At 41.1% G+C, this 26,336-nt stretch overlaps 1 protein-coding gene across 1 annotated transcript in view; it reads right to left on the bottom strand.

Annotated features, from left to right (window-relative positions):
* SLCO5A1 (solute carrier organic anion transporter family member 5A1) overlaps positions 1–26,336 on the bottom strand; it is a 117,650-nt gene that overhangs the window by 63,187 nt on the left and 28,127 nt on the right. Inside the window, exons 2-3 of the mRNA XM_060035169.1 lie at positions 9,642–9,774; positions 4,655–4,872 (exon numbers count right to left, since the gene is read on the bottom strand). Of these exons, the coding sequence (XP_059891152.1) occupies positions 4,655–4,872; positions 9,642–9,774 (351 nt within the window). The remainder of the gene's footprint in view (positions 1–4,654; positions 4,873–9,641; positions 9,775–26,336) is intronic.

A 26,336-nucleotide genomic window follows, 5' to 3' on the forward strand; every position in this document is an offset into this window, starting at 1 on the left:
CAAAGTGATGAGTGCTAAGGAGAAAAATAAAGGAGAGAAAGAGATAAGCTTTGGAGAGGAAGGTAGCAATTTTTAAATATGGTGGCCAAGCAAGGCCTCATTGAAAAGGGACCATTTGAAAAATACCCTGAAGGAAGCGAGAGGATGTGGGAGAGAGCATTCACCACACGGGAATGGCAAGTGCAAAGGCCCTGAGGTGAGAGTGTGCTGGCAGATTTGAGGACCAGTGATGAGCCCAATGTGGTTGAAGTAGAATGAACAAATGGGATTGCAAGAAGGATATGGGGGCAGGCAGGTAACCAGGGGTTAGACTGGGAGACCACAGAAGCTTTAAGCAGAGGAGTGGCATTTCAACAGGATCCTTCTGGCTGGAGAGTTGAAAGCAACTGAAAGGGGACAAGGAGGGAATTCCCTGGCGGTCCAGTGGTTAGGGCTCTGTGTTTCCACTGCAGGGGGCATGGGTTAGATCCTGGTCAGGGAGCTAAGATCCCATCCCGGCGTGGCCAAAACAAAAACCAATTTAGCATGCTACTGTCCTTTCCATCTGTACTAAGCAAAACCATCATCACCTCTCTCAGGCTCTGTCGGTAGCTTTCTAGCTGGGCAACCTCCTTCCATTCCACTCCCTTCCCTCCCTAATCTACCTAACAGAGTGCTTGCCAAAGGCTGCTCAAACCTCCCCACTGCCCATTTGGGCCAAACTCAGTTAAGGTTAGAACTCTCTTTGCACAATATGGTCCCACCTTACCCTCCCAACCTTACGTCCCAGGCTTCCACCATGCACATCCAACATACCAACCACAATACACTCGCTCAGCATTTTCAAATACATCACCCCAGTCTGACCTTCTTGCCTTTGCTCTCTCTGACTGGAATACCCACACCATCCCACCTCCACCTACTGACATTCTCCCAGTCTTCCAAGGTCCATCACAAATCCCACCTCCTCCATGAAACCTTTCCTGATCCCTCAACTAGATGTTCCCTCGCCTGCCTCTGGCTCTCACACCATCTTCCTTTTTGGCCATTAGCATATTTCCATCTGTACTTGTCCTGTCTCCCTCAATGGACTATAAGCTCTCTGAGGGCAAACCATGGCTCACTCATCTTCTGATCTGCCACAGCTTGGAGTACAGCAGCTTCTACAGAGTGAACAATCATTGAATTAAATGATGACATCACCCTCTAGTGATCAATCCTCTATAACTTCCAATAGCCTCTTTAAATCAGTGCATCACCTCAGAGTAGCTATTTTACTTAGGATGATAAATATATTCTACTTGAACACAAACAAAAGTCTAGCAGAGAAAGTCTGTTGTACTTTATGTTAATGAATAATGCCAAGAAATGAAGCTTAAAAGGTTAAAAGTGGACACAAAAATAAACATCTTCTTACGATTAACTGCTACCAAAAGCTTTCTATTTAGGAAAATGTCCAGGTAAAGTCAGAAGACTTTTAAAATGCTGGACCTCAAACCTCAGGAAAATTGATCCACTTAAATATTTTAGCTGTTTATTTTTATGGGTAAGATGTTGAAGCAATCAGTGCTATTCTCTTTATGGGATGGTGATGCAGACACACTAAAAATTCTACTTTCTCCTTTGTGGTGTTTTAAAAGTCTTATTCCTGCATAATTTATAATAAGAATCTAGAAACACTGAGTCAGATTTTCCCAATGTCTATCATTAAAATGTGCAGGCAGAGGGTAGAAAGTGTAGTGTATTTTCTTCTTGCGTTCTCTGCGGTAAAACTTCTCAAGGAGCACCATTCTGTATGGCCTAAATCATTTTTGTTTTTAGGAACTAAAAAAATACTAACTTGGCCACCTTTCCACCTTCTCTTTGAAGAAGCTAATATTGATGTACAGATTTCAAATATAAAATAAAGACTAAAAGGAGCCTTACTCCAAAAAACAGGACAAGGAAAAAGAAGATCTGCGAATCAAACTCAGATTTAACTCAAAATGAAATCTTAGCAAGCACTCTTTCATTCAAGACCTAAATAATGAATCTCAGCTTTGGAATACAAATTATGTCAGCGATGGAATGATTTCCAGAGATTTAACTGATCTTTTTGAAAATCAGATTAAATATTAGACTGCCATTTCCTATAGGTGAAGGTATTAGAAACCAAAATGTGCAAGATACATATGAATTAATTTTAAATATTGTATTTGAACATTATTCCAATGTCATCAATATCACTTGAATAATTTTTAGCAAAACATTTTCACTTTATATTCCCATTTGAACAGGATTCCTTTCTAACAAAAGAAAGTGTCTCTGGAAGTTCCAGGTCTAGATACAATTAGAGAATCCAGTGCAAGAAGAAGCAATAAAATAAACCAGCTCTGCGTCCTAATCAGGAAGGTTGACTGCCGAAGTAAGATCCGTCATCATAATTAAGGCATAGAGTGAAAAGGTTGAGAGTGTATCAGAAATACTGACGAGAAAACCAGAATGAAAATGGATTTTATAAACCAACTACCCATCACTGTCAAAAGACTCCTCTTATTCTTTCCTCTAAAAGAAAATATCCTGAACCATCAAATTGAACATAGAAAAGCTGGAGAAGCACAATTCTTAGCAGTACAAGAAGACATCCAATAAAACAGTCCATAGGTTCAATTCTGAAAAATAATTTTCAAATCCCATGATGGCTTTTACCACTTTTGAACCTGCCTGCCTAAGTGAGCTTTCCCCCAAAAGCAGGAGTTGAGTTAAGGATTCAAAGCCAAACAGTTGATTTGGGCGATTCAGGAAACACTGGATGGGAGTGCGGACGTGATGCACAGGAAGAAAGGGTGGCTTACAAAGGATGTAGAAACATACCTCAGGATTGTCTCACCCATGAGGGGGTGGAGCTGGGATGTTGATCGGCCATTGGTTAAGATAGCTTTAGGGGTGGGAGGCCAGGATGTTAATTCTTTGGCACTTGAAGCGTGCAGGAGTCAAGCACTTTCCCAGACTACAGAGAAGACCTTCAGGCCAAAGAAGACCCACAGGCCTTCAGGAGGTCCTCCACCTTGACAACGGGAAGGTCCCACAGTACAGATAGGGCACTGAAATCATTGTCTACACTGGCTCCTCCAAGGACTTCATTCCCATCAACGGTTGTGTCCGCTGCTGGTATTTCATATCAGTCTTGCTCTCCCTTTTCTCTACTATCCAACAGAGCATATATTCCACATTCGAGCCATCTACCTCTAAGCTATAAAATATACCATTTTAGCTTAGCCTTTATTTCCCCCCTTGAGTCTACTTTATATTCTCTGTAAAGTAAAACTCTTAGTCTACTCCTATGTTGTGAATTTTTTAACATCAGCTTTGCTCTCAACTGGGTTGTTTAAAAAAAAACAAGTCACTCCCTTGGTAGTATTATGGTCCATCATGCATCCACGAAAAATGATGGACTGGTCCACAGGGCAAGAGCTACCATCCAGAGAATCTTTTATGTTATGAGAGCAGAAGAGGTAATTTTGGCAGTTCCAAAAGCACACATTGTCCCAAAATAATGAGGAGGGAGCGGGAAAGGCAAATCTAAAACTTAACTGGGAAGAAGCATTTCCAATGAAATGTCACTTCACTGCTTTGAACAAATATAGTCTTTAAAAATAGTCCAATCTAACCATTCTTAGGCTGCAGGGACAGTTCCATAATATATTAGTAACTTCCTTCTAGGCCTGAAAGGTTCCTCTTCGTCTTTACTGTGTACATAGTCAAAGTGAGATGATAATGTGCCTAGGTAAATTTACCCTAAAACAACCTTAACTGATGTAAGCACTTGATAAATATTATGCTTCATAAGTTAGAAAAATCAATTCAGAGGATTCAAGAAATAGGCAGGAACTCATGGGAATGTAGTGTTATAGGTTTCTTGGAATAAAGGGATTTATTGCCATTCAACAGAGGTATTGAATATGGAACAAAAGTGGCTTGGTTAAGATTAAGTTGTTTAGATTTGAGATTGCCTAATCTGGCTCTAATAAAGTCATTATTTTTAAGAGAGATAAGAATGAAAAAACAGACCAGTACACATCACTGAAACCCTCTGGACGTTTTTATGCTGGGTTTGGAGACCCATCCCCTGGTTGCCCTTCTCCATGGCCACTTTCAAGCTTTGACAGAGCCACTGTTGAACAAGATCCTTTCCTAGGAGTAAGTTTTATATTTATGTAAGGATCAGGCCACACTATCAAACCCACGGTTCCCTGAGACAAACCATCCATTGTATAATGCAATAATTATTTTAAAAATCAGACGTCTCTAATTACAGTATGAAGCCTTCACCTTTAGATTCTAAATCAGTGCTTCTCAAGCTATCTGTGACGAAGGACTATTTTTTAATGATTATTTCTAGTCTATCGTTACTGATACTTTTGCAAGATACATTAAAGAGGAATTACTAGAAAATGAAAAATTTAAAACATACAAAATTGAAGCCCAATTTATTATTGTTGTTATTAGATTCGACAGACCCATAATTACTCCGTCAAAAATTTTTTTTTAAGCTTCTCAACATTTACTCTCAATTTCAGCCCATATTCCGTCACAGTCCAGTAACTGCTGGTGGGCAGCAGTGGCCGGGGACCAGACTTTGAGTAGCACTGATCTGAAATGCCATGCACGTACTTATTCAAAAGATATACCTTACCTCTGGCATCCTTTCCAAATCCTATAGAAGAAACTTTTTTGTCCACTTCTTCACAATTGTTTGTTTTCTCCTTCATAACGTCATCGTCACCCGCAACATCAGCAGAGTATTTTTTCTTTCTCTTTTTCTTGTGTCGAGGAGGAAGCTTTTTTGGAAAAGTAAACATTGGGAATATCACAAGAAACATTGCAATGGCACAAAGGAGGAATCCACTCCACCTAAAAAATTGGGAAATGTGAATAGCATTTATGGCTTTGGTATTATGAGTGTGAACAAATTAGCAAAGTAGAAGTTTGTGGTGATAAATTTCTCCAGAGAAAACTTTTTACCTTCATCGGGTGTACAGCAGTAAGAAGTTAGACAACTTAAGAAAATATACTACGGAATCCTCCCTTTCTGTGGTATAAATGAGAAATCTACCCAGTAATTATACTAGTATTATAATGACCATTACATTCAGCAGCCTGACTAGAATTTCATTCAATTCAAGTATTTTTGAGCACATATATGTTAGTTCTGCTAATTAACATTGTTAGTCCTACGACAGTGTGCATCTTATAATAAATCAATAGCCCATAATTTGAAGAGAAGAATAATATAGAGTCTATAGCATGCTTTCTGGACCAATACGGACACTTTTTTCTCAGAAGAAAACCATTAATATCTGGTATGAAGTGTATTTCAAATTGCTGATGGCATTCAAACATTTTTCTGCAAGCACTTCAAGAACTTACAATCTGCTTGTAAGCGAGCTAAAGATATAAGAAATGATTCCAAGCAATTCCAAGAAATGCAAGAATGTACACAGTTGTTAGATCATGTGGTATAGAAGATGAATGTTATAAAAATTCAGAAGGGAAATCAATGTGTCAGACACAAAATTCCTCTGTCAAAATTTTTTTTTAAGTTTCTCAACATTTACTCTCAATTTCAGCCCATGTTCTGTCACAGACCAGTAACTGCTGGTGGGCAGCAGTGGGGACCACACTTTGAGTAGCACTGATCTGGAACTTGAGAAGTGGAACTTGAGCTATGCAGAATCGAGATTCTGTCTTTAGACACATCTGAGGTTGCCACGCCGAGGGAACTAGGAGGTAAATACAGAGTAGATCTCTCATTCTAGTCCTGTATTAGAACATGTGTTAAGGCCTTGGGCTTTCTTGCCTGCATAATTCCCCAAGGGCAATTTTTCAGTCCCCTTTCAACCTTTTCTTAGCAAATAGAGGTCCCTGGTCCTGCCTAACAGGGTCACTAACTTTGCAACTAGGATTCCTCAACTCCAAACTCTGTCCTCAAAGTTTCCAAGTTCATAAACGCTCAGATTCTGGCCTCTGTATCAATACTTTCCCATCCATTGTTATCAGAACGCAAACAGCATTCCAAGAATTCATGTTGAATATAATGCAGTAAGAACACAGACCATCCAGTGTGCTATTTTCAAAGATACTTAACGTTATATCCAATTAAGATATTAAAGCAATCAGAAAAAGGTTTTATTTTTAGAAGACTGCTCAGGGCAGACTTCCAGCCATCTCAAGGATTCAGTATTTAATCACGAACCCAGTGCCTAACACAGGTTAGGTACTCAAAACATTTCCTAAATAAATAAATTGAATGAGATAGGTGTTTTAAAAACAGAGCCATCTGTCGGCAGGGACATAGCTGTGATAACATCTGGCCCTTTTTGTACTTGGCCACATACGAGGACTTTACTAACCCAGTCCTGCCATTATCTTTCTTGAATTTCTTTCTGCAACCTCTGCATTCAAGTCCCCTGAACCCCTTAGTTTCCCGGACCTCTCATGCTCTCTCCAGAGGAGGGCAGGCAGCAGACTATAAGGGGCAATTCTTGAGTTGTGGCTTCAGACTGACCTGGGTTTTTATCCTGTCTTTCCCACTTACTAGCTCTAAGATCCTGGGGAAATTAGTTTGCTTTTCTGAACAGACTTTCTCGTCTGAAAGGGAAGTAATAATAACTTTTTTTGGGGGGGTCATCAAAATTAATAAGACAATGTATAAGACCTAATAAAATGCCTGCCCCCAAAGCAACAATAAATCCATGGTAGCTAGTTTTGTTTTTTACGTAGATCTGCACTCAGGGCTCCCACCTCCACCCAGAGCCATTGACTTAAAATTATATGCAAACATTAAAGATACACTCAGAGTACCCCAAAGGGAGAAAATAACAGAAGAAGGGAAAGAATTATAGTGAATAGACAAAAAGATTAAAAAAATGTTTAGGGACATTTCTAAGCAGAGCAAATCGGTCTCCAGTAACATCGAAGTTAACACATGATATAATGGTGGTGCTAAAGAGGACGTTGAGAAAAGCTAAGTAAGGCAAGGAAGTGTGCATTACATGTTGGAAAAGGATGCATCAGGAAGAGCTAAAATTGAAAAGCCAGGGCTCCTGACTCCCTTTCATGAACCATTACTCAGAGACTATTCATGAAGGGAGGACAGTTAAGTACATTGACTAAAACCTCCACCCTGGACTCAATTTTTTGTCCAGCTCCCACTGACTCTGAGACTTTGGGCAAGGTGTTCAAGTCGCTGACCATCAATATCGTCATCTGCAAAATGGGCACACACTTAGTGACTACATGTGGTTGTCATAAGGCTTCAATGAAAATGTTGGTAAAGCTCTTAGAATAATGCTTGACACACAGCACCCAATCAATATTAGCATTATTCACTCATTCCCTCCTTCGCTCTTCCAGCAAATAGTTCCCAAAAAACCTATCATTGCCACTAGGCACCATAGAAACTAACATTGTATCAAATAACTGTCTCTGTTCAAGGTAGAAGTCTGTTACAAACAGAGCTACTCAAGAAACAAAATTCATTTTCAAAGAGACTCCCTAGTATATATTTCTATACTGACAATTTTTATCATTTATGGAATACTGAGCCATTAAAAGGAATAAAACTACTTGAATATTGATTAAATTCAAAGGACTGAATAATAGGTAACACACATTACGTAGGAAGAACTGCTTAGAGCTCCACATACATAGACTCATTTATTCCTCACAACAACCCTATCAAGTAGGTACTGCCACTATTTCCATTTTATGGATTTAAAAACCCCCCGAGGCCCAGGGAAGTTAAGTTACTTCCCCAAGGTCACACAGTTACTAGGTGGCAGACTGGGATTTAAAACCAGGGGAGTGTGGCTTCAGGGTCTGCACTCAATTGTTCTACTTTGCTACCAACTGGGTTGATGTCTACTAGAAAACTTTTAGAAAACAGCATAAAGCACTTGTAATCTTAAAGCTCCTGCTTCCTTGCCTTCTCCTTGCCCCTGAGCTGTCCTCCTTGCCTTCTCCTTCCAGACGTTCCCTTATTGCAATCTCTTCTCATGGAAATCTATACAGAACACAGATTATACACGGGATGTTCACAGATACATTTTAATAATCTAGTTTTCTGAGAACTTTTTAAAAAATCTTTACTCTGAATTATTTCAGAACTGCAAAGCAAACAGTAGAGGCCAAAAATTTCACTATTGATCAAGAACTTAAAATTCCTGTGTCATTCCCCTACTGCTGACAAGGGAACGCTCCCTTTTGCATGATTTGAAAATTCTACCAGGCTAGGCTCATCTAGATCTTAGCACTTCCACCTTCAAAGAGTATTTACTTATAAAAATAACAAGTGTTCTATCATGTAATTAATATTTATTAACTGCTTAGAAAATAGTGTTAAACATTATTCTCACACAGCTCAAGTTATGAGGTTATTAAATTATAATGAAACACAGAGAGAACACAAGTAGTCTAAGAAACTCTTTAGAAAGTAATTACTTGACACTAGTTTCTAATTAATGAAATTCTCTGTTCTAAAATGAAAATTTCTTATCAATGTATGCCTATTACCAATCCATGTTTAATGAATTTGAGATGCCGATACTTCGAGCGAGTGTTTGCAATCATGAAGAAATAACTCCTTATGTTCAAGTTGAGAATTGGGAAGAATTCAAATGCAGCCCTTGGAGACAGGGATAAGTAACCTATCACCCAAAGTTGGAGTTCTCATTCTAAATCCTAAACTTACTTATTTAGCAAGACAATTAAAGGCCAGCAAGTGAGAGAGTGGCTACATCCCCAGCACACCCAGGGGAAGGAACTATCACCGAGTGAAAAGATTCACTAAGAGTGGGACAGTGGAAACGCAGGGCTAGAGTCGTGGGCAGTGGAGAAGGACAAAGCAGAAACACAAATACAATAAGGAAGTGGCAGAAAATATTTTTTTAAAGGCACAGAAAAGAAAATGAAAGCTACGATTAAAGTACACAGGAAAGTTTCGACGTAGCCGCGTTCCCCTTTTCCTTCACTCTGCTATGAAGAAACCAGCCAACCCAAACCTAAAGAATATGGGTTAAACGGATGTTCCCAACTCCTCTGTGTTAGCTTCCTATTGCTGTGGTAACAAATCACCACAGGCGGCATGGCTTAAGACAACACAAATGTATCATCTTAGAGTTCTGGGGGTCAGAAGTAAAAACTGGGCTGGCAGGACTGCATTCCTTCTGGAGGCTCTGGGGGAAAAGCTTCTGCAATCCACCTGCATTCCTTAGCTCATGGTCTCTTCCTCCATCTTTGAGGCACATCACTCCAACCTCTGCTCCAATCATCAAATCTCCCTCTCTTACTCTGACCCTCCTGCCTCTCTCTTTCCCTTATAAGGACCCTTGTAATTACACTGGACCCACTCGGATCATCCAGGATAATCTCCCCATCCCAAGAGCCTAAACTTATTCACACCAGCAAAATCCCTTCTGCCATGTGAAGGTAACACATTCATAGGTTCTGGGAATTAGGACAAGGATATCTTTGGGGATTATTATCCTGCCTGCCAACCCCTCCTAGGTGACGTTTAGCTATTTTTCATCTTCCCATTGGGGAAATTCTTATTTTAACTACAAGGGGACTATTACTCTATAACAATACCAAGTGAAATGAAAGATTTAATAAACGATTCTTACCAGTTTCCAATGAAACGAGGGTCATCCTGATTAAGGTGAATGGGACTTCTGGGATCAACGTAAAAACCAATAAGAAGTCCACCTAATAAATATCCCACTGCAGGACCAAGTGCTCCCATGACATACATGATGGCTGAGAAGACAGAAGGGGAAATGTGAAATATAACATCGTGTCATTTGTTTCAGTAGTTATCTAATTTCAGTCATACCATGCATATGTCACAGTTAAATCCAGTTAACAACTTCCAAAAACAGAGAACTTTAGAGATCCTGTCTATGTTGACATTTGGGTTTCAAACCATGTCCTTTATTTAACTGTTCCCTGTTGTCCTCTTAGAACATCAGAACTTCTTTGGTTACTTCTGAAAGCACAGACCGGGGCTAGTTATTAAGGCAGTCACTGGATAACCAAGAGGGGCTAACAGGTAGTCTCAAGATAAGAAAAGAGAAAGAAGTAGATGTCCCTCATCCCAGCTAGAAGATTCTAACGGGCTGAGGGAACTCGAGGCCAGTTTTGCCATGAAGTTGGATTCAGCACCCTCAAAGCACTAATATCTTCAAATCACCACTTGAGAATCAAAGAAGACCTCACAATGTGTTTGGTTTATTGTTAAATGAGGAATATTACTTAAAGGTTAATAAATCTCCTTAAATGGCATGAGTGAGACAGTTCAAATGGAAAGCACTAACGCACAGCTGAATTTGAAAAAATTGTAAAGCACATGTCCAAAGGGTTACTGTCAGTAGATCAGAAAGGTTGTCATTCTGTCCAAAAAAATGCGGCCATCAAAATGGGCTTATAGGAAAAATGACAACAGATGCACTGTCATTTGTTTATATTGCTTTCACTGCTGTGATTGAAATTTATTTAATTTATTAAATAAATTTTAAGTTATTTAAGTAAATTATTAATTGCTATTTATTTTTAAAATAAATAACATATCGCCAATTTGTAAATTTTGAGGTAGAATAGGAAATTCCTTGAAAGTCATAGAAAAATCTAGCTGCACTCCAAACACATGTTTCCCCCTGTTGAAACTCAGTTATTTGGGGACAAATCAATAAACACTGTTAAGATACCCCTGTGTGCAAGGCATGATAAACTCAGGTGATACACGCTTCTCATTTCTGTTGCTTTCGTGCATTTTAACCAAAGAATAAGTGATTTGTCATATCCTTTAAATAGTACCTATTTACCAGAAAGCAAATTTGGACTAGTCAGAATCCCTTCACCTGACTTTATCAGCTGCACCTAAATAAACACTGAATAACCTTATACTTCCTGTAACTTATAACTGCAGACAGTAATTTAACACCTGCTCGCACTTTCCTCACCATTTCAGAAGAGAAAAGCACAGTGTTTATTTATCTTACAGAATCATATGATTGTAATAAGACATTAGGTTCTTCGACTTCTCCATCTGTGTTTGGAAATGAAGAAGCGAGGCATAGCAGCAAGTAATTGGCATTCTGTTGGACGCACGCTTTTAATAAAATAAAATTTGAATTTTGATAAATATCTTGTTAACCTCTCTGTTTATAGCCTGAAACAGAACTCAAGAATAGAAAGTATTTTTTCAGTTTCAGGTATTCCCATGAGCACATGAAGATAAAATAGATGTTTACACCTCCAGGCAAACCAGCGCCATTTACAACTCAAAACTGTAATGAGGCCAAAATGTGACACAAATCATCTCCCCAAAATTGTTCTTCTGGAGTGAAAAAGACTGTCTTACAAACACAGACGGAGGAAAAGGTATTTCCGCCATACTCTTTATGCCTGGGGCACTTGCGTGCAGCATCTTGAAGTGCTAAGAAGCCGTGTGCAGGATGTGTGCTGGCAGGACCACTCAGTCAGCCGGCAAATGGAAAACCAATGATATAACGTGCACCAAGAAACCCTAACTGCTTTAGGAACTATAGATCAAGCTTTTTAAAGTTCACCTATAGAATCAGAAAAATTCATTTTTATTATATAGCAAACAATGTTAGGTCCAATGGAATCACTCTCCTTAACAGAAATACATATATGTACATCTACATATGTACATCTATATAACTATACTACAGGTTATACTATATAATATAGTATAATAACTATGCTGAATACATAAATATATGTTTATATATTTATAAATATATATCATACATATATGTATATATAACTTACAACTATAGTCCCATTTAGTAAATAAATCACTCTAGCCACTGAGTTAACATTTGTTAATTCATTAACTAATGGCACTTATTCAGAGCTTTTTAGAGGAGCAAATTGTTAAAGCAAACCACTAACTCCCTCAGTCAAAAATTCCCAATCAGGACTTGAGGACATGGGGAGGGGGAAGGGTAAGCTGGGATGAAATGAGAGAGTGGCATGGACATATATACACTACCAAATGTAAAATATAGCTAGTGGGAAGCAGCCGCATAGCACAGGGAGATCAGCTCGGTGCTTTGTGACCACCTAGAGGGGTGGGATAGGGAGGGTGGGAGGGAGGGAGACACAAGAGGGAGAAGATATGGGAACATGTGTATATGTATAGCTGATTCACCTTGTGATACAGCAGAAACTAACACACCATTGTAAAGTAATTATATTATACTCCACGAAAGATGTTAAAAAAAAAAAAAAATCTGGGCTTCCCTGGTGGCGCAGTGGTTCAGAGTCCGCCTGCCGATGCCGGGGATGCAGGTTCGTGCCCCGGTCCGGGAAGATCCCACATGCCGCGGAGCGGCTGGGCCCGTGAGCCATGGCCGCTGAGCCTGTGCGTCCGGTGCCTGACTCTACTTGTAGTTCAAGGGTGGGACGAGTTGGCCTGCTACCATTTCAATCCTAAAACCTCCTGCCTGTGCTCGGGCTCCACGCAGACTGATTCAGAACAGGCCTGGGCAGAGTCAGCTCCCTTCCTTTGTGGCTCCCAGGGTGCGCCCCAGGCCTTTCTAACCCCCTGAATCCCACCCATTCTTCAAGGCCCAACCACGTCCAGCACTGAGCATCCTCCCCTGACTGATCTCTCTCCTCAAAATCCCTGTAGACAATACATGGTCTCTCCCAGTGGCCTCCACCATTTTTCTCACACATCCCTACCAGTAAGAGGTTTGAAGCATGTACCCCCAGTGTACTTTTCAGTAAAATACTGTGTATGTACCATTAGTCTCTGTCTCACAGCTCGGATCTATATTGGTAAATCCTGTTGGTTCTACCATCAAATCAGGTCCAATATGCCGCTCCGTACCTCCACCCTGGTCCAAGCCACCATCATCGCTCACCTGGAAAATTGCTCGAGGTCTTACAGCTGGTCTCTGTCCTCCTTCCCTCCAAAGGATTTTCAACACAGCAACCTTACTGATCCTCTAGCAACACGAGCCAGATCACAGCGCTTCTTTGCTCACGCCCACCAGTGTCTTCCCATTCCATTCCCAGGAAAAAAGCCCAAGTCCTTTCACGTGCCTGCAAGGACCTGGCCACACCCTCGCCCCACCCCTTGGTCTCCATCCGCCAGCTATTCACTGGGCTCCAGGTGCACCGACCTCATCTTCTTCAACCTTCCAGAACACGTTCCCACATTAGGGTGTTAGTACTTGCTCTTTGCGTGGTGGGTAGGGGTGTCTTGCCCAGAGACAGCCACATGGTTCATTCCCTTCGTTCCACCAGGTAATTACTCTGTCCCTTCTCACCGAGACCTCACTCGGCCATGTTATCTAAAAAGTTACAACTCTCTCCCCCATTCTTCCCGTCGTTTCTCTGATCCATGTTTCTCCTCAGCATGTATCACCACCTAACACACTTTATCTTTCCTTGGTTCATCTTGTTGATCCCCTGTTCTCCCCGACCAGACCGTAAGCTCCACGAGATCAGGGACGCCTGACAGAGGGGTTCACTGCTGTGTCCCCCGTACCCAGCAGTATAGGAGGCATCACCCATACTCACTCCCATTATTCATTGCTTCCATCACCACCACAGAGTCTGCACCGTCTACGGCCATTAACAACAGATGTCAGTGACAAACTCTTCCTCAGTGTCTATCATCTCTTGAGACACTAGGTAATGACATAGATGTCGATCCATATTTCATATAGTGAACTTGGTAATTTCATGGTTTTTGACTGTGTCTCATCAGATGTGATTATACTATCATTCGTTTTTTTTTTCTCATGATGAGGAAAGGAGCTTGTACTGAGAAGACAGGCTATTCGATGAGCTAACAATAGAAACATAAATACAAGTTCCAGTCTTTTCTTCCTGCCCTCTCCGCGGGTGGTCTCACACACCTCCCCTTTGAGAGAACCTGGACCATTCCATTCTTTTTTTTTTTTAACATCTTTATTGGAGTATAATTGCTTTACAATGGTGTGTTAGTTTCTGCTTTATAACAAAGTGAATCAGCTATACATATGCATATATCCCATACCTTCTTTTGAGATTAAATATGCCCTGCTCTTTACTTATACTTATCTCTTCGAATATTTATATTTTGCCTTTTGAAGTAGCTCTTCAACCTGGACAGCGGGAACTATATCATATATAATATTAGGTAGTAGTTAAAACACAGACTCCAACCTCCTGGGTTCAAATCCCTGCTTCAATTCTTCCTCGTTATGTGACGTTAGCAAGTTGCTCAACCTCTCTGAGCCTCAGTTGCCTCATCTCTAAAATTGAGATGGTAAACGTACTTCCCCGTAGGGTTGTTACAGGCATTAAATGGGTTCATTCTTGTAAAGCGTGTGGACTGTTGGCACATGGTGAGGGCTACAGAAGACTATGCTAGTTTTGTTGTTATTTTATTTCATACTAGCTCATGCACACAGTTTAGTGTTTGGGCATGGGAGGCATTCAGTAAATATTTATAGGTTGGTTACATATCTGTGTTAACCATGTCTTTCATTTTCTGTATTCTTATGCTTTGACATCTGAGGATTTGCAAAGCCTGGAGGGACAGCCCCTCCCGAGGTTTAGCCAACCCCTAGAGATGGTGAGCAACTCAAAGTGAGAGTTCACTTTTCAAATGCAAACCAACCAAGATGGAGCCCACACCTCAAACACCTCTTTTGTTGAGCTCCACACTCCAGGCCGCCATCCACCTGCCCTACTCATCCCAGAGCCGGGTACCAGACAACTAGGGACAGGCAGCACCTACACCCCAGGGCCCTCTGAAGTTACTCAGAAGAGCCAATCCTACACCTGATTACCCTGCCTCACTCGTTCCTTCCTGGGGAAACCACAATACAGGCTCTCGCTCACAGTTCCTCCCTCTCTACCTCCAACTGACCCTGTCACTGTGCGCTCCCCTTCTTGGCACCTGCGAGAAGCAAGCTATCATTTCAATGGTAATCATCTCCTAATCTACTGGCCTCACGAAACCTCAAATTTCCCCTTAATACACTGTATTTTAGAACAGTACCATGGCCAGTGAATGACTATGTCCCGTAATCCCTACCCTGTGCCTCTGGCTTCTCCTTTGTCTGGACCTGCTGGCCCCCTTTCTCACCAAGACATACAGTTTCCCCATTACTTGCTCATTAGTAACGGACTTAGATACAGAACCATCTGAAGTCGTCTCACTCTTCCTCTCTTCTCTTGCCGTCACTCCACTTCTCATCTACCAGCTCTGTCTTCACTTGACCCCTAGCCTGTCTCCTGTAGTTCAGATATTATTTCTCTCCTGACTATGCCTTCGTCTCCTCTTGCCCAGTTGTATGTTGATGTCTTCCAGTAGCATCCCCTGTGGCTTGATTTGTCCCCAGAGTCTCTGCTTTCTATGTGCTGGCTGCATGGTCACTCCCTATTCCTCTTCTCCAGAACACGGTATTTATTGCTTGACCTATAGCTCTATGGTCTTCATGTGCTACACTCCCCATCCTTCAAAGCCCGGCTCCTTCACGAGGCCCCCTCTGACCTCTGGAGGCCACAGGAATGTCTCTCCTTGAATGTCACATCAAGTACCATCTGCGCTGCCTACTGGAACAGGTGTGTTTTGCTGCTGCACATCACCTCTTTATCTTTCCAAGTAGCTTGGACGCTCCTTGAGGGAGACAGCATGAGCTACACGTTTCTAAATCTCCTCGAAGACCTCAAACACAAAACTACTCACCCAGGAAGCACTGATGTCAGTACAGTACAGGGAACATGACCCTGGAGTCAAACTGTCTCAGGTTAGACTCCCACTCCCCTGCTTCTGTGCAAATTATAAATAACAGCAAGTTATTTACCCTCTCTTTTCTCAAAAAGTGGACATTAAGTAAGAATATGCACATAAAGTGCATAGCATATAACAAACACTGAAGAAATACTAAGTTGTGTTTTTGTGTGCTGAAAGATTACCTAGTCATTCTCTAATAAATATTATTAAATATTAATTTTGTATAGATCAAACATACATTATTTAGCAGAAGGCATCCTTAACAGGTTTATAGGACCTTAAAAAATGACCTCTTCTAGAATCACTATTTTTGATAATGGGCCGGGCAGATGAGAGTGGGGAGAGAGAATATCTAGACCTTTCTTTCCTCACAGAAGTGCAGCAAAGAGCATCTTTCCGAAGCTAAGCATATGCCTGTATCCGTTCTTCTTCAATAACCTTTAGGGGTTTTTTTAATGATACAAAATATAACGTGGATTCCCTGAATCCATGAGAAAACTTTCAAGAGCACAAAGAATAATTATTTTTTAAAAATCATCCACAATTCCTACCATCCAGATAATAACGGTAATAAATATGTTGTACTATTCATATACTGTATCAACTTTTTAAGTTACTGGAATTATACAGTACTTGTTGTATAACTGTTTTTAATATGTTTAATATTATAGTACTTGTCTATAATATGTTTTTTACATAATATCTTGGACATTTCCTATGTCGATACATATTTTTCTAGAACATTTGTCAAGGCTAAATGGTGCGTCACCATGTGGCTACGATACGTCAATACTTCACTTAATAATCCTTTCCTGATGCCAGCTTTAAGCTGTCACAAACGTCTGACTGAGGTTATTCCTCTGAAGATTGTATGACTAACTTGGAGCTTTGTTACTGCGTGTGTTGCATAGAACCAGACCTTCATGGCCCGAGGATTATAACTCCTGCCCCAAACCAAGCTGAGTCACGTACTTTCGTAGAGTTAAGAAGCCACACTTGGGGACTTCTCCGGTGGCGCAGTGGTTAAGAATCCGCCTGCCAATGCAGGGGACACGGGTTCGAGCTCCGGTCCGGAAAGATCCCACATGCCGCAGAGCAGCTAAGCCTATGCGCCACAACTACTGAGCCTGTGCTCTAGAGCCCGTGCTCCGCAACCAGAGAAGCCACCGCAATGAGAAGCCCGTGCACCGCAACCGAGAGTAGCCCCTGCTCGCCACAGCTAGAAAAAGCCTGAGTACAGCAACGAAGACGCAACGCAGCCAAAAAATAAAATAAAATAAAATATTTCTTAAAAAAAAAAAAAAAAGAAGCCACACTTGATGGGAAAGGGTCCCCTTCAGTGGGGGGAACCAGCTCTTCACCTTGGCCTTGGACATCATATCAGGTTCGTCAGAGACCACTCTTGGGGAAGACTGACCCAGCTACAACTTAAGGACTGTCCCCTCGCCTGCTTCCAGCCCATGTTTCCTTCACTTATCTTTCCACAAGCTTTGTTACCTTCAGACCCTTCATTTTAATCTCCTTCTTAAATTATTCTTTACCCTATTCCGTGACCACTTATGCTTTCTACGTTAAAGCCCATTAACTTCTATTTTTAATCCCATTTACCTTCACATTTTTAATGTTTCTACTGTAGACTTAACCTTTATATAATCTTCAGAATTTTTTATTGAAATTGTCAACGTATTGAATCAAAAAGTTGAAATGGATAATATTTGTTAACATCTTTATTGGAGTATAATTGCTTTACAAGGGTGTGTTAGTTTCTGCTTTATAACAAAGTGAATCAGCTATACATATACATATATCCCCATATCTCCTCCCTCTTGTGTCTCCCTCGCACCCTCCCTATCCCACCCCTCTAGGTGGTCACAAAGCACTGAGCTGATCTCCCTGTGCTATGCGGCTGCTTCCCACTAGCTATATTTTACATTTGGTAGTGTATATATGTCCATGTCACTCTCTCACTTCGTCCCAGCTTACTCTTCCCCCTCCCCGTGTCCTCAAGTCCATTCTCTATGTCTGTGTATTTATTCCTGTCCTGCCCCTAGGTTCTTCAGAACCATTTTTGTTTGTTTGTTTTGCATTGTATCTTTTTAAAAACACTTTTCATCCGGGTTTTATTTTTTAATTAACTTTCAAGTTTTTCTTTTAAATCATTGATTACCTTCTAGTTCTCATACCTTAAGTAAGTTTACTTACTTTTTTAGCCTTATTTTTATTAGGCTAATTTTTTTATTTTTAAAAATTTGTTTGATTTCAAACCTTAAATCTTGTTAAACTCCTGAATTTGAACTTGTGTTTTTGTATTTGGCGGTTTCTCTTTCTTTTCTTTATCCTTCTGACAAGATCTTCTTTGAACAGTCTTTGTTTAGCTTAGTCTTCTCTTACATTTTGCTTATTTTGTGATCAATTTTAGCAGTGGCTTGTTAGAAGCTGGGCTGGGCCTCGTATCACATCTGGACCCATCTCCCCACTGTCTCTGTGGTCCTGTCCCCGCTGCCCTGCATGCCTCCCCCCGCCAGTTAGGGATGGCAGCCTGAGCGACTCAGGGTTAATTCTGCCCTGGGCTCAAGGCTCGCTTTGCACACGGCTTATTTGATTAGCTGGACCCTATGATTGTTGTCTCGAATTATCCAGTAATGAGAACATTCAAGTTCTAAATCCAAGGTCTGCGATGAATAAGCACTAACAGTAAGACAAGCCAGGCCCGCAGAGTGAAACAAACAAGCCAGAGGGCACCTCGTTCAGTTCCGCCTGCCCTGGGGAGGGTCCTACGGGTTGATCAACCTTCCCAGTGGCTCCCCGAGAGAAGAAGCACAATGCACCCTGCGATGCCAGCCTGCACGGGTTCCACCCCTGCAGTCGGACACCTCCGTTTCTCCATTTCTGGCAGAGTTGAAAGGCCCTCCTTCCTCATCACAAAAGCCCAAACTGGCTACAAAATTATCTCGAATAAGGTTGTTCCGTGAGATCAGCTGCGACCCAGGCAGCAGCTCTCTGAAGTCTATGGAATCTGTGTTGGGCGACTCAATCTGCCCCTCGTCGGAGAACAGGCAATTTTCTCTGTCCTTCTAGGTTCTTCTGGCTGGTCTAAGAATTCAACTGACATGAATCAGATTAACAGGAGAAAAATCACACAAAAGTTTAATAACATGTATACATGGGAGAGACTCAGGAAAATTCAACTCACCAAAATGGCCAAAGCCATCATACCAAGGCCAAAGCCTTAAACACCAAGTTCAGCTAAAGACAAAAGAGGATGTTGGGGGTAGTGATTTTTCTGCTGTTGAGGAACAAGTTACTTCCACTGTGCAGTGGAGGGCCGGCCTTCTAGGAAGGGAAACCAGGGCCCTGGTCCTGGTCCTCCTGAGCACTTGTTTCTGTCTTCCCCTCCCCTCTCCTCCCTCTCTCCCTCCGACACCAGTCATTGCAACTCAGGCGGGACGGAGTCCAGGTACCATGTCATGGCCAGAGGCCTCTCCTGCCACCTCATCCCTGCTGGCCCCAGCTCTTGGGAGTGAAAACAATTCTCCTTCTCACGCATTCTCATTTATGGGCAGAATTCAGTGAAAGAACCACTACCCTCAACTGGGGCGGGAAGGGGGACATCTTTTCTTTCCACCTGTTCAGTTTCCAGGCTCCCTTCTTTCAAGAAAAGCCATTCCGCTTTCCTTTGGGACCATCCATCTCCTCACCGCACAGTCCTGACGGCCTGTCAGACATGGAGCCCTGTCCTTGGTGGTTCATCTGTGGACAGGGGATGAACCCAGGCCAATCGATCAGATGCTCTTCTTCTCCTTGTAATATTTTCCCCCGTATCCCCATGTGGCTCACTCCCTACTTCTTCCTGATCACTGCTCAAATATCACCCCTTAGAGTAGCCAACGCTCACCCCATGTCTAACAGGACACCCCGTTCCCCACCCTCGGCACGTCTGACCGCCTTACCCTGCTGGAGAGCTCACCGTGGCACACATCACCACACAACGTGACGTTTGGGGGCGGGGGGAGCTGCTTAATGTCTGTCTCTCCCACTGGAATGTCAGTTCCGCGGGAACAAGGACTTTTTTCAGGGATGCCTTATCAATCCCTACGCACTGCTGACCAACGGCACTAATAAACGTCGTCGAACAGAGACGCCAGGCAGGCATGGCCTTCCGCCCTTGAGTGAACTAACAGAAGCCGTCCAAGTGGATTCATCCTTGCAACACTGCGCTCCATCCACGGCTCGCGCTCCCTGGATCCCCGGGGCTGCCCTGTCCTGTGTGCCATCTCTATCCCCCTTTCCCATGAAGTGCTGGGTTTGACAGACGTGGTTCCTGGGCTTTACAGTCACAGAGCACTGACCCTCACCCCACCCCACTCCAGGACTGACCCTTACCTCTGCCAGGCCCTCCATGGGCCACCACCCTCCCCTGCTGGGCTTCCCAAATCCTCAGAGCCTCTTTGTAACTGGCCTGGATTTGCCATACCCTCATTTGAACTTGACCTTTAATGGACCAGCCCCTGCATCCGTGTTGCTCTCCACCACCCACTACTCATCCCTCTCTTTCTACCACTTCCCAATGTCCTCTCTGGGGCAGGACCTACTTTCTCAGTGACCCACGTGGCTGTGCACGCCGCTAGGAACTGATGCTGACAGGGGTTTAGGTTACAAGTAAAATTCAGGCTCAGTCTCAGGACCTGGGCTCACACCCAGGATGCTCCCACAGAGAAACGTTCTGCATACCTGCCAAATGACCACCAAAGCCATCTGGGACATAGTGATAGGAGGTCGCCTTCTTGAATATATTTGGTAGCACAGCTACTATACACAACAAGAGGACATGAAAAGCAAGCCACACTTCACTGCAACACAGCAGCAGTGACACCAACTGACACTCAATTGGCACAGCTTCTTGAAAATTAGCCAAGGTACTTCCTAGCACCAGAGCGCCAGGTTGAAGGAAAACATTCCCTCATTCATGCCTTCCACTCACAAGCACAGGCAGATAAGAGACCTCTGATCTCAGTTATTTTGAGCAGCAACTTTTCTTTCTTTTAAGTGATTCAGTTATTTTGACACAGGCCTGACGGCAAAAGAAGAGCTGCCACAGCAGTCAGGGAAGAGTCTACCACTTTGCCAAAACATTCAGAGAGCATCTTAGGTCGCAAATGAGAAGATGAGGGAGATGCCTTTAAGTAGATTCCGAGTGTATTTTGCTGTCCACCAGAGCAAACAGTAGTTGGTTGACACTCACCATCTTTCTTTACAAATACTTTCAAAGTCATTTGTAGTCTAAAAGGAAACACACAAGTACATATGGAAACAGCCAGTTGCACTTAATTCATACCTGGGGCATGGTGGGGGGAGGGTAATGTGCTGTGACTTTAAAACATCAAATTGGCCACCTGTGAGTGACCACTGGCTATAAATTTAATCTAGTCCTCAGGAAGGACCACAGGATAGCTACCGTGAAAGCATGAAAAAAGATTAAGTCAAAAATGTTTTAATTGGGCTTCCCTGGTGGCGCAGTTGGTTGAGAGTCTGCCTGCCAATGCAGGGGACACTGGTTCGTGCCCCGGTCCGGGAAGATCCCACATGCTGTGGAGCGGCTGGGCCCGTGAGCCATGGCCGCTGAGCCTGCGCGTCCGGAGCCTGTGCTCCGCAACGGGAGAGGCCACAGCGGTGAGAGGCCCGCGTACCAAAAAAAAAAAAAAAAAAAAAAATGTTTTAATTGTAATTTGGGGGCAAAAAGAAAGTTTTATTAGAAATAAGACTCACAGACATAGAAATTAAACTTATGGTTACCAAATGGGAGGGGGGGAGAGATAAATTAGGAGTTTGGGATTAAAATATACACACTACTATATGTAAAATAGATAACCAACAAGGACCTACTATATAGCACAGGAACTATATTCAATATCTTGTAATAACCTACAATGAAAGAGAGTGTAAAATATATATATATTTATTTATATATATTTATATATAGATGTATAACTGGGACTTCCCTGGTGGTGCAGTGGTTAAGAATCCACCTGCCAATGCAGGGCACGTGGGTTCGAGCCCTGGTCCGGGAAAATCCCACATGCTGCAGAGAAACTAAGCCCACGCGTCACAACTACTGAGCCTGCACTCTAGAGCCCACAAGCCACAACTACTGAGCCCACATGCCACAACTACTGAAGCCTGAGCACCTAGAGCCCGTGCTCTGCCAACAAGAGAAGCCACCACAATGAGAAGTCCACGCACTGCAATGAAAAGTAGACCCCACTCGCCACAACTAGAGAAAGCCCATGCGCAGCAACAAATATCCAATGCAGCCAAAAATTAATTAATTAATTAATAATAATAATAAATTAATAACTTTTAAAAAAGATACTGTAATCAAGACAACGTAGTATTGGCTTAAAGATAGACAAACAGATCAATGGAATAGAAAAGAAAGTCCAGAAACAGACCCACACATATATATGGACAGCAGGCCTTTGACAAAGAAGTAAAGATAATTCCATTGAAACAGGATATTCTTTTCAACAAATGGAAACCATTAGATATCCATATAAAAAAAGGAACTGAAAATAGATCACTGACCTAAATGTAAAACCTAAAACTATAAAACTTCTATAAAACTATAAAACTTGTAAAACAGTTGGGGAAAATATTTTTCAATAGACAGTTTTACCAAAGAATATCTGTGGATGGCAAATAAAAACATGCAAGATGTTCAGTATCATTAGTCATTAGGGAAGTGCAAATTAAAACCACAATGAGGGGAAAGGGGGGAAGTAAATTAAGAGTTTGGGATTAACATATACGCACTACTATATATAAAATAGATAACCAACAAGGACCTACTGTATAGCACAGGGAACTCTACTCAATATTTTGTAATAACCTATAAGGGAAATGAATCTGAAATATATATATATATATATATATATATATATATATATATATATATATATTTATATATCTGAATCACTCTGCTGTACACCTGAATCACAACATTGTAAATCAACTACACTTCAATTTAAAAAAAAACACAATGAGATACGATACCACTAAACTCCTATTCAAATGGTTAAAATTTAAAAGATAATTCTACCAAGTACTGGTGAGGATCTCAAGCAATTAGAACTCTCATGCCCTACAGAGGTGAAACATAAAATGTTACAGACACTTTGGAAAACAGTTTGGTAGTGTCTTAAGGAGTTAGACATATAACTACCCTATGATTCCAGCATTTCACTCCTAGGTATTTTCACAAGATGTATGAAAACGTGTGTCCATACGAAGGGTTACATACAAATATTCAGAGCAGCTCTATCTGTAGGAGCCAAGAACCAGAAACAACAAAAACGTCCATCAAGAGGTGAGCGGATAAGCTAACTGTAGTATATTCATACAATGGAATACTATTTAGCAGTACAAAGAAATGAATTATTGATACACACTAAAACATGGATAAATCTCAAAATAATTACGCTCAGTGAAAGAAGGTAGACATAAAAAAGTCCATACTGTACAATTCAACTTATAAAATTCTAGAAAATGCAAACTAATCTAAAGTAATTAAAAAAACCAGTCTGTGGTGATGGGGTGGGAGGTGGCCAAGCAGGAGGGAGGGATTACAGAGAAACTCAAGGAAGTTTTTGTCAATGTTGCACAGTCCTGCAGTCATGATTGTGGTGACGGTTTCGCGGGTACATATATATATCAAAGCTTATCAAATTATATATTTTAATTATGTGCAGCTTATTTCAGCTTCACCTCAGGAGAAAAAAAGACATTTTTCTAAAAGTGGGTTCTGGTGATGGTTGCGCAATTCTATAAATTTACTAAAAATCATTGGATTATATTCTTCAACTGGGTAAACTTTATGGTACGTAAGTTATGAGTCAGGAAGTCATTTAAAAAACCACTAGAAGGAAACACACCATGTCCTGAAAGTTGTTAGCTGAGGGTATTGAAATTACAATGGGATGTTTTCTTGTTTTCTTTATAACGTTCCATGTTTTTCAGGTTTTTCTAATTGAATACAAATTTTAATAAGCAAAAAAATTTTTCAAACATACCTTCTGGAATTAGTACTTTTATCTCTTTCAGCTACTAATAATCAGCTAACAAATGTATCATCTTTGTGTAAATTTATAATAAATATATTTTTGAAAACTTGAAGGAAGCCTATACGGGATAATGGACTTTTTTGTTGTTCTTATATCTACGGCACCTCCTACAGGGGCACCTGACACTTAGTGAGCACTGAGCGCATACCTGATGGATGAGAACACAGTATCTGTAAAGCAATTCTCCATTTTTTTTATGATCAACCTGCCCAATACTTCATGATGACTTCTCCCAGGCTAAATTATTATAATAATTAGGGATGGGCAAACTACCGGCCAAATCCGGTAAATGAAGTTTTATTGGAACCCAGCCATATGCATTCATTTATACATTGTGCGTAACTACTTTCAACCACAGCAACACAATTGAGTAGTTGCTATAAAGACCGTATGACCCTCAGAGTAAAATATTTACTATTCAGCCCTTTATAGAAAAAGTTTGCCTGGGAAAGTGGGAGATACAAACTATCGGGTATAAGATAGGCTACAAGGATGTATTTTACAACACAGGGGATATAGCCAATATTTTGTAATAACTGTAAATGGAGTGTAACCTTTAAAAAATGTTTAAAAAATAAAAATTTTTTTTTAATTCTTAAAATTAAAAAAAAAGGTTTGGCAACCCTTGTAATAAATAATGACAGTCATTTATTGCATATTTACCATCAACTAAATGTTTGCACACATTATTTTCTTTCTTAATTTTCACCTCTAAGGGAGTTATAATCATCTAAGCTATGGATATAAATCACAGAGGTATGGGTGAGACGTTGTTTAAATGCATAACTGGAAAAGCCATTTTTCTATAAATGTGCTATTTTTAATCAGTTATCTATGTAGAGTATAAACGTAAAAGTAAGGAATATTTGTATAAAAAAGAAATTCATTTGTAAAGTCCATCTTTCCAAAGTTGGCGATTTCTCAAAGATTTGATTTCTAAGAGTGTAAACCCCACATACTATTTTAGTTGAAGTAGAATAACTACCTTCCAGAAACTACACTAGGCACTTTACATCTTCTGTGCCACTCAACACTAACAACTTCGTGGAGGAAAAAAATATATTTTCGTTCTCAATTTACAGATGAGAAAGCTGAGTCCCTGAGCAGTTAAGATCAGCAATTAGTAAGTAAGAGAGGCAAAATCAGAAGCTGGCTCTATCTGAAACCAAAGCCTATCTTCTCTCCATTTGTGGACACATGTCTCCAAAATACAAAAAAAGCAAGAGTTTAATTATAAGAAGTATACAGGGGAATTCCCTGGCAATCCAGTGGTTAGGACTCCATGCTTTCACTGCCAAGGGCGCAGGTTCAATCCCTGGTTAGGGAACTAGGATCCCGTAAGCCATATGGTGTGGCCAAAAAAAAAGAGAGAGAACTGTATAGGTCTCTACTGCCAAGGAAATTAAACATATTAGAGCTGAAAATCCCAAAATATTTTTGGAACTGTTAGTAGCAGGAGTTTTAGAAGCACTCTAAATAAAAAGAAGCTCGCTATTTAGATTTCCGTCTCGTTTCATCCCTAATTGGCTGCCATAAGGATGGCAGAGAAACCTACATTATCTGAAAAATACATTCCAAATATGTTGTATGACATTTACTTCAATATTATGGTGAAGACTCAGAAGAGCACACCAACTGTTAACAGCAGATTAAATTTACCTCCTGGGAAGGATGTCACTGCCAAGAAACACCTTCCAGGTAAACAGCCATAGGTATGACACAACTCCTGTTTGCTTTCCAGGCACTCGAAGAAGCATGATTCTCCCAGGAAAGATCCAAGTCTAGAGCAACGCTTAGACATTAAGAGAATAATCTCATGTGCAAATGTCCCTGCAGTCACTGGCATCATCGCGGCCATCCACTGGATTTTATAGACATTCGAGTGATATAAACGTTCCAGGACAGCATTAATGTTACCCTCCCACCACCCCATCAATCCACAGAAATTAATTCTATCACAGTAGGTGCTTCCAGTAGGGCTCACTATAAAACTTACTCTTGTATTTAGAGAAGCGTTCATACTCAAAGTCTACAGTCACTGACGGGAGAACTATTACCAAAAGATAACACTGGGCACTTATTATATGTAAGATACTGTGCCAAATGCCTTTATATGTATTTTCTCACTTCAACTTCACAGCAGCCTTATGAAGCATGTACTATTGTCCTAATTTAAGGCATTCTCCTTTGTAATCACCTCATTGATGAAGGGATAGAATAAATTCAACCCAATTAAAAACAGATAATCCCTGACTCTTTGTTATCTAACAATAATGAAGATAATTTATCAATACAAGCACTTTCACTACGTTACTATACTCGCCACCAGATTTGTCCTCATCTCTTCCCTACTAATGTGGCCAGACTCCCACAGAGACACCTGAAGCGTGAAATCAGAAGAGCCTTAAGTCACTTCAATCCATGGCATCTAGCACTAC

This window comes from Delphinus delphis, chromosome 17 (genome assembly GCF_949987515.2).
Source record: "Delphinus delphis chromosome 17, mDelDel1.2, whole genome shotgun sequence".
NCBI classification, from domain to species: Eukaryota; Metazoa; Chordata; class Mammalia; order Artiodactyla; family Delphinidae; genus Delphinus; species Delphinus delphis.